General features: G+C 36.8%; 1 protein-coding gene across 4 annotated transcripts in view; it reads left to right on the top strand.

The window, feature by feature from the left end:
- The first annotated feature begins 1186 nt into the window (after positions 1–1186).
- Positions 1187–14678, top strand: part of Nox1 (NADPH oxidase 1) — a 22021-nt gene continuing 8529 nt past the window's right edge. For 2 of the 4 annotated variants that reach the window (XM_010623399.1, XM_010623397.1), the window contains exons 1-7: positions 1187–1231; positions 7480–7579; positions 11339–11445; positions 11670–11754; positions 12063–12214; positions 12318–12499; positions 12586–12718. In XM_010623399.1, the coding sequence (XP_010621701.1) occupies positions 1187–1231; positions 7480–7579; positions 11339–11445; positions 11670–11754; positions 12063–12214; positions 12318–12499; positions 12586–12718 (804 nt within the window). Of the gene's footprint in view, positions 1232–7479; positions 7580–11334; positions 11446–11669; positions 11755–12062; positions 12215–12317; positions 12500–12585; positions 12719–14678 lie in introns of all 4 variants that reach the window. The other 2 variants (XM_019207384.1, XM_010623398.1) reach the window with 2 other exon arrangements.

Raw genomic sequence — 14678 nt, 5'->3', positions numbered from 1 at the left:
GTTCATTGGACTGTACATTTGTTGTGAGCACTTTAGAACAGAGTTTAGCACTATGTAATAAAATGGAACATCAGCAAATCTTCGGAATAAAATTCCTGGGTATATATCTTAGAGAAATAGGACATGTGTGTATTCCATCAAAATTATTCCATCATTGTATTCATCAATAGCATAATGAACAAATTAAGGTATATTCATGCAATGGCATATGATTTAGCAGTGTAAATGAACTGCACCAACGTATACCAACATATATGAATCTCAAAAAACAATGTTGAAAGAAGCAATTCACAGAAGCATATACACTTTCAGTTAAGTCCCATTTATAAAAAGATCAAAACAAGAAAGACCAGACAATATTATTTAGGTATGTGTTTATATTTAGTAAAAATATTTTTTAAAAACAAGGAAATAATTACCCCAAATTTTGGGTTACATTTGGTTTGGGTTCTTCTTTGGGAAAAAGAGGGATGTGACTAGGGAGGATATACTAGGGGTTTTAAGATACTGGATATAAATATTCTGTGTGTGTGTGTGTGTGTGTGTGTGTGTGTGTGTGTGTGTGTGTGTGTGTGTGTGTGTGTGTGTGTGTGTGTGTGTGTGTGTGTGTGTGTGTGTGTGTGTGTGTGTGTGTGTGTGTGTGTGTGTGTGTGTGTGTGTGTGTGTGTGTGTGTGTGTTTTGGAACCAGGGATTGAACTCACAACCTTGCTCTTGACAGGCAGGTGCAGCCCCACCGAGCTACATCCCCATACCAATATTCTATGTTTTAACCTGGGTAGTGGGAGGCAATGTGAATAGAGCCCCAGGTTAATTATTCTTCTTATGAGAAAACTTAGCAAATGCCTTATCAAGGAAATCCATGCTTTGGATTAGGTCATGGTGATAAGAGGATGAGAGAATTTTTCACCAAAGAAGATTGCTATTTCCTGACGGGGTAAAAACCCCAACAGGGAAAACCCCTGTGGTTCTTTCAGGTAGGGCTGGTCTACTTAAGTTGATAATATAGTTCCGTCCAGAGGAGGAAGGCAGAATACACTTATTCATTCCTGGAACCTGGGTAGGTGCATTTTTCACATTTAGACTCACAGACCTTGAACAGTACAGATACCAACCTGAAGAACTTCTCCAGAATTGAGATTGCTGAATCTGTCCTGCTGCTTTCACAGGATTTAACATCCCTTGACAATGGGAAACTGGCTGGTTAACCACTGGTTCTCAGTTTTTTTTCTGGTAAGTGTTATTTCACTTCCTATTAATTAGGAATATTTGGAGTAAGACAACATCATGTTTGTTAGTATTTGTAAAGCTATTCAAAAGAAAAGAGTCTATGGCAATTATTTAACTAACAAGACCAGTTATCAGTTAATAAACACAACCTTAGGCCAGATGAGAGAACAGACCCAAATAATATGCAGCTGTTCATGTTGCCATGTCACAAGTACTTGGAATTTCAAACTGCCTTCATTTTCTGTCACTGCTCTTCCACCTCACCTCTAGCAGTTGCAATTCTTTCTCTCTATTCTTCCTATACTGCAGTCATCAAGATTTAATAAAATAATTGAATGTTTAAGATGAAAATGAATTTTGAAATCATCTTAACCCAGTACAGCTCATTGGAAATATATTGTGACCTACTCACATAAATTCTAAACGTTCTAATACCTACACTGAAAAAGGTCAAAAGAAACAGATGAAATTAATTTGTAACAATATACTTTGTTAAACCCAAATTATATTTTTAACATGTAATAAATATGAAAAATAGTAATGAGATAATGTAGATGTTTTTATTTTTTCTAAGTCACTGATATCCTACATGTATTGTACACTCGTGGCACATCTCAATTAGAACTGGCCACATTTCAAGCACTCATTATCCATCGTGGGTAGTGGCCACAGCACTACATATTGCATATGTAAACCAAGTCCTTAATTTTAAAACAACAGCAAAGAAAAAGTGACCCAGATGTCACACAGTGAATTGATCAATGGGTTAACACTCAAACTCAGCTCCCTTATGTGCATGCCAGAACTTTTCCATTAGCCCACCTTGCATAAACCCCTCCACACACAAACACATACACGCACACACACACCTTTCTTCACTTTTATTCTCCTACTTCTGAGCCACACCTAAGTCTGGGGCTCCCTGTGTCCTTTATTGCTTTCCCAGAACTTTATTCATTATTTCTAGGACTCTTTCTCTTTCTTTTAGAGCACTGCCCAGGTATGCCAAGTGTGGGCATCCTAGAGGGTTGTTTGCTTTGCATTTAATGAAAGGCCAAGTGCTTGTTTTGTCAGATTATTCCAGGATTTGGAGATAGATACAGAGATAGACGGGTGGATAGATAGATAGATAGATAGATGATAGGTAGATAGATAGGTAGATATAGATGATAGTTTATTTTGGGGATTTAAATAGGGCTTCATGCAAGGCAAGCGCTATGGCATATTTTTAATAACTCTATGCCCTATATTTAGTTCCTTTTGCACTACAACAGGAAAAAGTATTAGCTTAAGAGACAGGGAACCTGGCCAGTAGTTTAAGTTCTGCTACTAACTGACGTTATCAAGTTATATATTCTGTCTAGATTTAAATTCCCAATGTGGTGGGGTATGTTAAATTTCCAGGTGGTAGGTATGTTGGTGGGGGAGCAGGGATTAATGAGGTGACCACCTACAAATACAGATGTGTTTCTAGCTCTAAACTCCACTGTTTTTCTCACTGTGTTTATTTTTTTGCTGGAGGAATTGATCACCCATAGTGTTGCCTCACTTTTAACTTTCTAGCTTTGAAACAGCCCTGCTGGAAGGTTCAGACTTTTTGCTATCTCTGACAAGTAGTCCTGTGCATTGTTTTAAATGAAGAAAAATTATTCAAAAATAGTTATAGTTTTCCTTTTTCCCCAGACTTGTACTTCACCTTCTTTACTATTTATAATAAAGGACATGATGGCCAAGGAAAGAAATGGAATTCCTTATTTGTAGATGACACTGTATTTCATAATTTACCTTGCTTACAATTGATTATGCACCAATATAGAATTCTTTAATGCTGTCCCTTTTAGTTACTGAAATATTTATGTTCTCCTTAAATGAGCTTTTCTCTTCTGTCTTCAAAATTATTGAAGTGTCTGTGGCTTTCAACTCTCTTTTTTTCATTGGAGTCAAGAGTCTCTAGAAGACACCTCTGAAAAAATATTTTGAGCAAAAGGGGCAGGAAAAAATTGGTAAGGCCAGTTTGGTAAAGATGCACCTCAGTAGCTAGCATTTTTTGAGCTCTTAGTCTGCACTAAGCTTTGCATTAATCACTCTACCTGTGTAATTTCATGTAAGCATCACAGCATTGCTGTGGGGTAGATCTTGTTATTATCTTTGATTTTTAGCATTTTAAGGTAGTATATGTTTACAATACACAATGAATACATTCATTATGGGGAGTTGGTACATATACATACCTTAACTTAATCATTTTTATTTTCTCTTCCTCATCCTTACCTCCCCTCTCCAACCACCCATAAATCCATTTGCCCATCTGCAAAAAGTCTACCTCTGTTTCCTATAATCTATTATTATATTGCTCTTTAAATTATTTAGACTTTGGGTTTCTAATATGAGAGAAGCCATGCAATATTTAACCTTCAGTATCTGACTTATTTTGCTTAGCATTATGATCTTGTTACATTCATCTTCCTATAAATGACTTAAATTTATCCTTCTTTATGGCAGACTAGTACTTCATTATTTATAAATACCACATTTTCTTCATCCATAAATCTTTTGATAGACCAGTTCCAAGATTTATCTATTGTGAGGTATGTTGTTACAAACATAGGTATCTGCCTATCAATCTAATATGGTGTATTTAACTCTTTGGGAAGATACTCAGAAGAGGTATAGCTAGATCAAATGGAATTTCTATTTTGAGTTTTTTGAAGAAGGTCCATACTGATTTCCACAGTGCTTGAACCAGTTCACATTCCAAGCAACAGTGTAGGAGGGTTTATTTCTCCTCACAACCTCACCAGCATTTCTTGTTTTTTGATTTTGTGATGATAGCCATTCTTTCTGGAATAAGATGGAATCTCAGTGTTGTTTTAATTTACATTTCTCTAATGGACAAAGATGCTGAAGATTTCTTCAGGTAGTTGTTGAGCACTATGCTTCTTGTTTTTAACTTCCCAGTTTTTGATTGGGCCTTTTATGTGTGTCGGGGGTCTAATTTTTGCATTCTTTATATACTCTACATATTAGTCCTTGATGCAAGGAAGAGCTGGAAAAATGTATTTCCCTTTCTATAGATTGTCACTTCACTTTGTTGCTTGATCCTTTGTTGTGCAGAAGGTTTTTAATTTGAAATAAGCCCATCTGTTGATTTTTGGTGCTATTTCTTGTGCTATTAGTGTTTTGTTCTGAAAGTCTGTAGCTATGCCTATGTTTTCAAGAGTTTTAAATATTTTATGTTCTGACAGATTCATTGTTTCTGTTTAATATTTGGGTCTTTGATCCATTTTTATTTTATTTAGTACAGGGTGAGAGATATGGATCTAGATTAATTCTTCTGCATTGGACAACAAGTTATCCCTGAACAATTTTTTTAAAGAGGCTGTCTTTACTCCAGCATAGGTTCTTGACCCTTTGCCAAAGATTGAATGACTGAATGTTCCTGGAGTTGTTTCTGCATCCTTTTTTTGGTTCCATTGATCTATCTCTTTTTGTATGAGTACTATGCTGTTTTTTAATAACTGTAGCTTTGTAATGTAACTTGAAATCTAGGATTGTGATGCTTTCTGATTTACTCTTGTTGCCCAGGATTACTTTTGCTGTTGAGTCCCTTCTCTTTCCATATAATTATTATGAGTGTTTTTTCTAGTCCTGTAAAGAATGCTATTGGTATTTTGACTGGAATTACATTAAATCTATATATCAGTTTTTTTAATATGGCCATTTTGACTATCTTGACTACATCAGGAGCAGAGGATGTCTTTCTATTTTCTGATGTTCTCTTTAATCTCTTTTAAAAAAGGATTGTATTGTTTTCATTACAGAGAAATTAGATCTTGATTAGAAATTAGAAATTGATTAGATTGATTCCAATGTTCTTAATTTTTTGAAGCTATTGTGATGAGGATTGTTTTCCTAATTTCTTTCTCAGTGTTTTCATTTTTGATTTATAGGAACTACATTGATTTGTGTGTGTTTATGTTGTAGCCTGCTACATTGCTGAATCTGGTTATTACTTCCATGGTAGGAGCTTTTTCGTGGAGTTTTTTGGGTTTTGTATGTAAAAGATCATGTCATCTACAAGAAGGATAGTTTGATTTCTTGTTTTCCTATTTGTGTCTCTTTTGTTTTCATCTCTTGCCTAATTGCTCTGGCTAATGTTTCTAGTATTGTAATGAACAGGAGTGATGATGGAGGGTACTTTTGTCTTGTTCCTGATTTTTAGAGGAAAAGTATACAGTTTTTTACTATTTAATGTGATATTGGCAGTGGTTTGTCATAAATGGCTTTTGTCAGATTGAGAGAAGGGTCTTCTATAACTATTTTCTTCGGGGTATTTATCATGAATAGATGTGAGATTTTCTCAAAGGCTTTTTCTATGTCTATTGAGATGCTCATGTGAGTCTCATCCTTGCTTCTATCCTCAATAACACCCTGAAAATGACTATGCAACATCTAGACTTAATCCAATAGCTGAGAGACAACTAAAAAAACACCCAATATCAGAATTACAGGAATAAAGGAAAATTAGAAACTAACTAAAAAAAAAGTGCAAAAATTTATTCATTGAAATAATAGCAGAAAACTTTCCAAATCTAGGGAAATAGTTAAAGTACCAGGGGAAAATCAAACCCTAAATAGCTACAACCAAAAAAGAACCTCTCCACAATGCATCGTAATGAAAATTCCAGAATTCAAGTAAAAGAAGAGAATACTAAAAGCTGTTAAGAGAAAAGCTGCAAGTTACTTTTCAAGGCAAGCCTATTAGAATTACAGTAGATTTCTCAGCACAAACCTTAAAGGGCAGGAGATCTTGGCCTGAAATTTTTCAAGCTCTAAAAGAAAACAATTTTCACTGGGCATGGTGGCTCACATCTGTAATCCCAGCACTCAGAAGGATCGCTGTGAATTCGAGACCAGCCTGGGCTACATAGTGAGTTCCAGGTCAGTCTCAAATACTTTGTGAGACCCTGTCTCAAAAAAACAAAAACAATTTTCAACCCAAATGTCTATAGCCCGTAAAATTAACGTTCAAAATCAATGGAGAAGTAAAGACTTTCCATAACAAAGAAATCCTACAGAAATACATGACCACTTAACCAGCATTATATAAAGAGTTCAAGGGAATATTATCATTATTTTTCAGGTGAAGTAAATAGTGATGCTAGAACTGGAGCCTAAGGAGTTTAACTCCAGTTATGACACTTGGAATCACTATGCTGTTCTTAGAGGTCTGTGAACGGTCCCAGTCTGGGGAATCTGAATGAACCATGTCCCGGGCTAAAGGCCTTTTACCTGTGGTCTACAATAGTTCTTATCTATCCTTGCAGTAGTGATATATTCTATAGACAGCCTTGTACTACAGAGACCTGTTGAATTACAAACTAATACCTCCAAACTTGGGCTAGAGCCCAGCTGATTGTTCTCTAAGGCAACTGATTAAAAGATTCCAAATTTCCCCCTTGGCCAACACAGCAACAGTGCTTTGGATAGGCAAATGCAATCTTAGGAGCTCAATCTAGTCCAAAGTAACAACAGGGTAATTTGAAAAATGACTCACAAACTAAAAACAGAAAAATGTGTGTCAAAGTGTATTTAAAGTGGCAGGCACATCTGGGAATGGTTTAGTCCTTTTTGGGTAGGTATTATCATATATGCTAAATATATTCTTTGTATATTCTTTGTTTATTAAGGAGTCCACTTTGTCGCTTATTGACATCTTTTAGGTGCAATACTTCAAGAGCTGTGGGCCAGAAATTAAAACTGTTTCTATAAAAAGCTAGGCTTTTGTGAGCTACTGTTTCAATTACTCACCTCTGCCACTGTATCAGGAAAACAGCCAGAAACAATACAGAAATGAGTAGGAATGGCTAAGTTCCAATACCGTTTTATATATGGTCACTGAAATGTGAATTTCATATAATTTTTATATTGTGAACTATTTTTCATTCTCATTTTTCTGTTTTAAACCATTTAAACTGTGAAAACAAAGAAATTCTGAGTTTACAGGATGTGCAAAACAGGTGAGGATCCAGATTTAGCCCAGGGACCTTAGATTGCTGAGTCTGCTCATTAGCATCTAAGGTATAGCTCAGGGTTTCAACTCCCATTGAAAGCAGCTTGGACACAGGCAGAATTGTATTCATTGAAAATGAAACCAGATAAATGCAAAATAGTCCAAATGGTGATGATATTTCCTATGACTTAGCTACTCCTTCCCAAAATTCCCTATATGCCTTATTTGCTTCCTCTAGGTTGCTTGGATAGGATTGAATGTTTTTCTATTTGTAAATACCTTCCTGAAATATGAGAAGTCTGATGAGTACTTCTACACAAGAGAAATTCTTGGGGTGAGTATTGTAATTGTGATATGGAGAATCTCTCTTTTTTTTTTTTTGGAGATGGGATCTCACTAAATTGCCCAGGCTAGCCTTGAATTTATGATCCTCCTGCCTCAGCCTCTCCAATAGCTGGAGTTAGAAGTGTATGCCACTGCTCTTGGCTGCAGCTGCTGCTGCTGCTGCTTTTTCTTCCTCCTCTGCTTCTTCTTCTTCTTCTTCTTCTTCTTTTTCTTCTTTTTTTTTTTTTTTCTTCTTCTTCTTCTTCTTCTTCTTCTTCTTCTTCTTCTTCTTCTTCTTCTTTTCTTCTTCTTCCTCTCCCTGTCCCTCTCCCTCTTCCTCCTCCTCTTCCTCAATGTCCGCCTCCTCTTCTTTTTCTTCTTCTGGCTCCTTTGTAATGCATTGCTCTGATTTCTTCTAAGGATAATATTGCCGGAAAAAAATAAGATTCCCACTCAGATTTGAATTTTGATAAAGAATCATTTTTTATATGTGTGTTCCAAATATTACATGGAACATTGGCACACAAAAATATTCATTTTTAAAAATCTAAAGTTCAAATTTAGCTGGACAGCTTGTATTTTTGCTGAGTACACCCAACAACTCTATCTAGGGCCCATTCCCAATGCTGCATAAGAAAAACATGCAATAAGGAAAATTATTTGGTAATGATTTTCAAACTGGTTTCCAAAAACTCAGGTGCTTCACCAGGGTGCAATAGGAAGGCAGTGCTCCTCCCCCCGGCCCCACTTCAGCCAGAGCAACCTTTATCTGTCTTCTAGACAGTTTTAAGAGTTTAAGGGGAAGAGGAAAGAAAAAATAACCAAGACAATTTGAAAACCCTTGCTATGGACTAATGTCACCTCTATATCAAATAGTAAGAATAGTGGAGTCTAGGGTGTGGGTGGTACTGCAGAATTGAAGGTCTACAGAAAAAGGCCAGGCATGGTGGCAAACACCTGCAACTCTAGCACTCAGGAAGGCTGAGACAGTAGAATTACAAATTTGAACCCAGCCTGCGCAACTAAACAAGACCCTGACTCAAAAGAAAAGATAAAAAAGGATCAGGGACATAACTCAATGAGAAAGACCTGGGTTTGATCCCCAATACCGCACATGTGCGCGCGTGCACACACACACACACACACACACACACACACACACACACACAGCAGCAGCAGCAGCAGCAGCAGCAAGCCTGAGAAATTTGGGGTCAGGTTAAGGTGACAGAATAGAGGTTGGAGTAGCCACAGATCAAATACAGAAACAGAAGCCAGGAGAGAGGTGCATTGAGCACATGAGTTGTGCAGGCAAACATGGAGGTGAGGATGGTTCTCTCCCAGGGTGATGCACATGAGGCCTACCTTGTTAGAAGAGCAAACCTGACTACCATCTCTAGTATTATACAGTAAAAGGTAAGGAAATTGTATAAATCATTTTGAGTTTAACAATGCTTTTTTCCGCAATATCTTTCCACAAAGACCCACTTAATGTACATATTTAAAGACAGCTTGTTCTTTAAAAAAATATTTCTTTTCCCTACATAATCAAATGTTGATTCCATGTTCAGATCACAACAAATTTGAATGGCTTATTTTACCCTGCTGTTTTCCGTTTTAAATGTTCATCCTTGCTCTTTCTTCAGAAACTAAAACTCAGAAGGAAGCACTAATTTGTGTTAAAAATAGATTTATATTAAGGGAATGAGGCAATAAACGTGACTAGTTATTAAGAACTTAATTACTTCATGACTGAAAAGTTGGTAGCTGAAAAATAAATCATACTGATATTCTGCAAATGTTTCACTTTTAAAGCTCTATTTTTTTTAAAAGAATTGATTATAAATAATCTGTCTTCAATAAGATTAAGGCACATAGAAGTGTAGGAGTAGTTATATCATCAGAATAGACAAATGCTGGAAATTGGAATTACCCTCACCACAACAAAGCTCATGGTTAAAACATTTACCACAACAGTGCATGTTGAACAAAATAACAGCATTGCATCGATGTGCCGTACTTGATTTAATCATTCCAAAGGGTATTTCTTAAATTCATGGTCTCTTTGCGAGAATACAGAGAACAATTTGATTAACTATGAAGCGAGGCAAGTAAGTAGCAGAAGAAGGAGTTTAAATCCACAGTCAATGAAACATTAATGACAGCAGCATTTGAATTATAACATGCGTGAGAGTTGATATAGAGAGATGGACATTCTGTGGGATATTTCAATGTGCTACAATGGGGGAAAAGGATTTTCTTTAAAAACTATTTATCCCATACAAATAACTACCACTGAATATGGAGCTGTGAAATTATACTTCTGTATTTTCAACTCACTTGCCAATTTTAGCTTTAAGAAACCTCTGTGACTCAGATAAGCAAGCTGTGAGAACCAATGGGAAAATGTAGGATCTCAGAGATGAACAGAGAAAATCTATTCTGAAATGGAACAGGCTGTCTCTACCAAAAACTGTCGGAGTGTGACTCAGCAGAAGGAAAAAACACAGATCACGTGGAAAAGCTAGAAATGGAAAACGGTAGGGCAGCTCTTGTAGACTATGTGGCCTTCATTGTAAGCCACTGTGTAGATGAGGCAGATATTGACCTGCTTTGTCAAACTGATGGCACATTGTTCTGGGTTTAGGTGTTATGGAAAAGCTTTTGTGCCTTAAAGATTTCTGGAAAAAGAACAAAAAATCATTAACTCTCACCCATATTCCTCTTTTTAGCAAGTCTTTGAGAGGCACGTATGGAAGCTAGCCAGTCCGCTAAAGCGGAGCAAAAATTGCCTGGATGTGGCCACTACCCGCTCTACAACTACAGCTACAAAATTGTCACATTCTATCTCCTACAGTCCTCAGTACATAAGCAGACTCAACGACCATTTATATAGAGTTGAGAAGTCACGCATAGCTGTTACGGAGTTGAACATATTTTGTCAAACCTATAACTAGTCAGGACTGCTTCTGGGCTGCTTCTGTAAATCCTCAATTTCTTGTCTTTTTCTAACAGTTTCTACTGATATAGAACAGGTTGTTCTTGCTTTATGCCACTGGCCACCCAAGAAAATCTGCTTGAAAATCTCTTAGGTTCTCCCTTCTCAGGCATGGGGGTGTAGCTCAGAGATAAAGTGCTAGCATAGCATGTGGGAGGCTCTAGGTTCAATCCACAGCACCGCAAAAATATATATATATATTTATTTTCCTAGTCTTGCCTAAGCCTTCTTTAATTTTTACATATATTTTAAAGACATTTCAGTAGCTAAACTTTTTATTTTTATTATGCAATTATTGCATGCTTATAATTTCAACATGAGAAGAAACAGAAAAGAAAATAACATAGTCACTATTTGTAATTTTAGATTTAAATATGAAGCTATTTAAAATTTATATGTAAGTATGTATGATTCTCAAGGTTCCTTTAAGAGTGACAAATAATAAAATCATAATTAAGTGTATTAAACAAAAATGCTCACTGCAACATATTACATCCATAGAATGTATTTGCTAACGAGAAGTAATTAAATCACTTTGTTTCATATTAATAAATGTATTGTTAAACATAACCAAACCATTATCATATGAATTTCACAACTCAGTATTAAGATCAGCACATTTTTCTCTCTTTTTGCAAACATGAAGATGAGCCTAATGATAGAGGGAGAGGGGAAGAAGCTCTACCTCTGCCCATATGTGGGACTCAGACAAGTGGGCTGGGCCAGTGCTTACCTGCTAGATGAAGCAGCATTCTCTTTTCTTCTCTACTCTAGACAGCGTTAGCTGTGGCCCGAGCCTCGGCTCGCTGCTTGAACTTTAACAGCATGTTGATCCTGGTTCCCGTGTGTCGAAATCTGCTGTCTTTCCTCAGGGGCACCTGCTCAGTGAGTCCCAGCTACTCCTTTGTCAATTTTCACATTAATCCTGATATCCTCAGTAGGATAGCCCAACATTCCCTAGAAATGGAAACCAGAGGTCTCCTTGGGTGACAAATGGGATGGGTAAGAAGAGTGGATATTGGCATGTGTCTAAGTCAAGTTGGTTATGGGTTAGTGACTTTCACGAGGCTGGCTAGTAACACCTGACCTTGATCACTTTACATTTGTAGTTTTGCAATCGCACATTGAGGAAGCCATTGGATCACAACCTCACGTTCCATAAGCTGGTGGCATACATGATCTGCACATTCACAGGTAACTCAGGCAAACCAAGAAATCGTGTACTCCAAGGCATTCACAATTTAGTTTCATTTCACCCTTGCATATAAATGCTCAAAGCATAATGAGCACCTGGCACTATTTATCAAGCACTGTTAGTCCTTTATTCATGGATCTTACAGTCTATTCCTTTGGAAACCAAATGGGTATATAAAAGACCTTGGATCGCTCAGCATTATTGGGTACTTACTATAGACTCCGCATTCTGCTAGGCACTATTTTGGTGGAGCATGCCTGCCTTAACGTTCCTGAGATACCTGCTTTTTTTCTGTCTTTCTGTTTAGCCATTCACATCATCGCACATTTGTTTAACTTTGAACGCTACAGCAGAAGCCAACAGGCCACTGGTGTATCCCTTTCCTCCATTCTCTCCAACCTATCTCACATTAAGAAAGATGAGGATTCTTGGCTAAATCCCATCTGGTCCCCAAACATGGTGAGTTGGCTTAGTAGCAAAGTATCTGGGATCTGGTCATAAGCAAGAAAGTCATGGTATCCTTCATGTGCATTGTATCATGTTGACATTTATCCTTTCACAGACAGTGATGCATGTGACATTCACCAGCATTGCTGGTCTCACTGGAGTGATTGGCACAATAGCCTTGATTCTTATGGTAACTTCAGCTATGGAGTTTATTCGAAGGAATTATTTTGAGCTTTTCTGGATTGCACACCACCTTTTTATCATCTATTTCCTCTGCTTAGCACTTCATGGCATTAGGTAAGGTCTTCAAACCCTCATTCTCATGCTCCAGCAGCAAATATTGCATATTTATTTACCCTAAACTGCCATCCCTTCTATTTCAGTGGAATTGTTCGGGGTCAAACAAAGGAGAGCATGGATGAGAGTCCTCCACACAAGTGTGCACTGTCGTTTGAGAAGTGGGGTCATCATGACTCTGGCTGCAGGCACCCTCGATTTAAAGGGAACCCCCCTGAGGTAAAAACCCTGTGCACAAAGATAGGATCTTGTTAGAGGTTGTTACTGTTATTATTGTTTCTCTTCAACTCACATTATTATAATTATTATTAGCTTAGTCCTATGCTGGATGCTGTGAAGGATATCCAAAAAGTTCTGAACTTTAAGGAGCATCCAACATCATCACCAACAATGAATTTTGAAGAGACCAATGGTTGTGTTAGTGGCCCCTTGGGTCTATATGCTCATGTTCATTTGCTCACTGCTAACCAAATCAAAGGAGGCCACAGAATTTTGGTGGAAAGGAAACGAAGATTTATTCAAAGCTAGCTCTGAGGAGACAGAGAGGCCTCATTTGCCTCAAATTACCATTTCCCCATGTCCAAATGTACAAGGGTCTTTTATAGTAAAGAACAGAAGGGAGGGAAAGTACAATGAGATAATACACATCTCCAGGCTTGCTACAGGGTCCCCAACCTTCTGGGACCAGCACCCGCATGTTCATTTTTTTTTTTAATGTAGGTAGAGGAGAGGGTATAGGTTACATTCCGGGCAGGAAAAGGTTTGGAAAAATGCTTATATCTTAAATATATAACAAAAATCTAACTTCTAAATTTCCATTTGGCTGTGCTGGTTATGGCAACAACTCACTATGATAGCTGTGTAATATGGATTATCTCATTAGTATATAGCAATAACCTTGGAGATGCATACTACTTTTGTCTCTCTTTTGGTACAAAGGAACCAGGAGTCTAAGAGATTAGTTAAACTCACAGTAAGTGAGTAGTAGGGCTTGAATTCAAGCCCAGGCCTTTCAGAGTCCTACTCTTGACAATAGTTCAGCTGTGAAATCCCATGCAAGTTACAACATGCTTGGAAACTATTATTAGATAGTGTATGGTTAAGAAATGGAGTTCTAGGGAACTCATAACACTCCAGGGTATTATGGTTTACCTTTAATTGCTCTTAAAATAGATTATATTGAGGAACAAATGGAAGGGAAGTTTGGCTTCTAGTGCCTTGAGAATGATTAAACTCCTTAAATCAGTTGTAGAATTGAGAGCAATAGTTGAGAGTCCATCTAGAAAGAGAAAAAATATCTAAAACAAAAAATTCCTCAAATTTGGCATTTTAGTTAGGAAAATAGGCTAATATTTTTCAGGACATTAAGAGAGTCATCTGAGAAAATAAAGTTGAACCTTGATTCTACACTTTAAAATATGGATCAATTGTGCATGGAGCAAGAATTAAAATATAAAAAACATCATGAAATCATTCTAAAATTATAGGGGAATTTTCCAATACTGGAGTGAGAGGAAAGAGGTTTCTAAATAAGATTAACAACCTTGAAGCCAGAAAAGATAATAATTTTGCATGACAAAAAAATAAGAAATAAAAACAAATGACAGCTGGGTGTGGTGGTTCCCACCTGTAATCCCCGCACTCAGAAGACTGAGGCAGGAGAATCAATGAGAGTTCCACAGCCTGTTTTACATAGTGAGTTCAAATCCAGCTTGCACTGCACAGAAAGTCCCTGTCTCGAGAACAAAACAGAACAAAACCAAAAAGATGACAAATTATTAAGTAGAAAACAATTTTATGACTCACTGACCCTGGACAAATTTCCTAATAATAGAAATCAATAAGAAAAGCCTAGCAACCCAATATAAATAGATGTAGAAGACGTGAAAACAATCATAACAAAAATAGACATATCTTAATCTTGAATATACAAAATACCAATTAATCTTATTCATGTTATCATAAGACATGCAAAATAAATCTACAAGTCTTTTAAGAATCTTAACAGAGTAGTAAAAATCCAAGAGTTAGCTAACATATGTGCTCTGATACATTGCTGGTGAGAACCTAAACCTTTACAGCTGCCTGTAGAGGGTGGTTTGGCAGTGTTTATTAAACTTCAAAATTCTACTTCCAAGAGTTTATTTTCCAAATATATTTGTAAGTATGTTATATATAT

The sequence above is a fragment of the Fukomys damarensis genome, unplaced genomic scaffold (assembly GCF_012274545.1).
Source record: "Fukomys damarensis isolate Sample0158 unplaced genomic scaffold, DMR_v1.0_HiC HiC_scaffold_39, whole genome shotgun sequence".
Taxonomy (NCBI): Eukaryota; Metazoa; Chordata; class Mammalia; order Rodentia; family Bathyergidae; genus Fukomys; species Fukomys damarensis.
The sequence above is the reverse complement of the archived record's forward strand: the minus strand, read 5'-3'. Positions and strand labels throughout refer to the sequence as shown.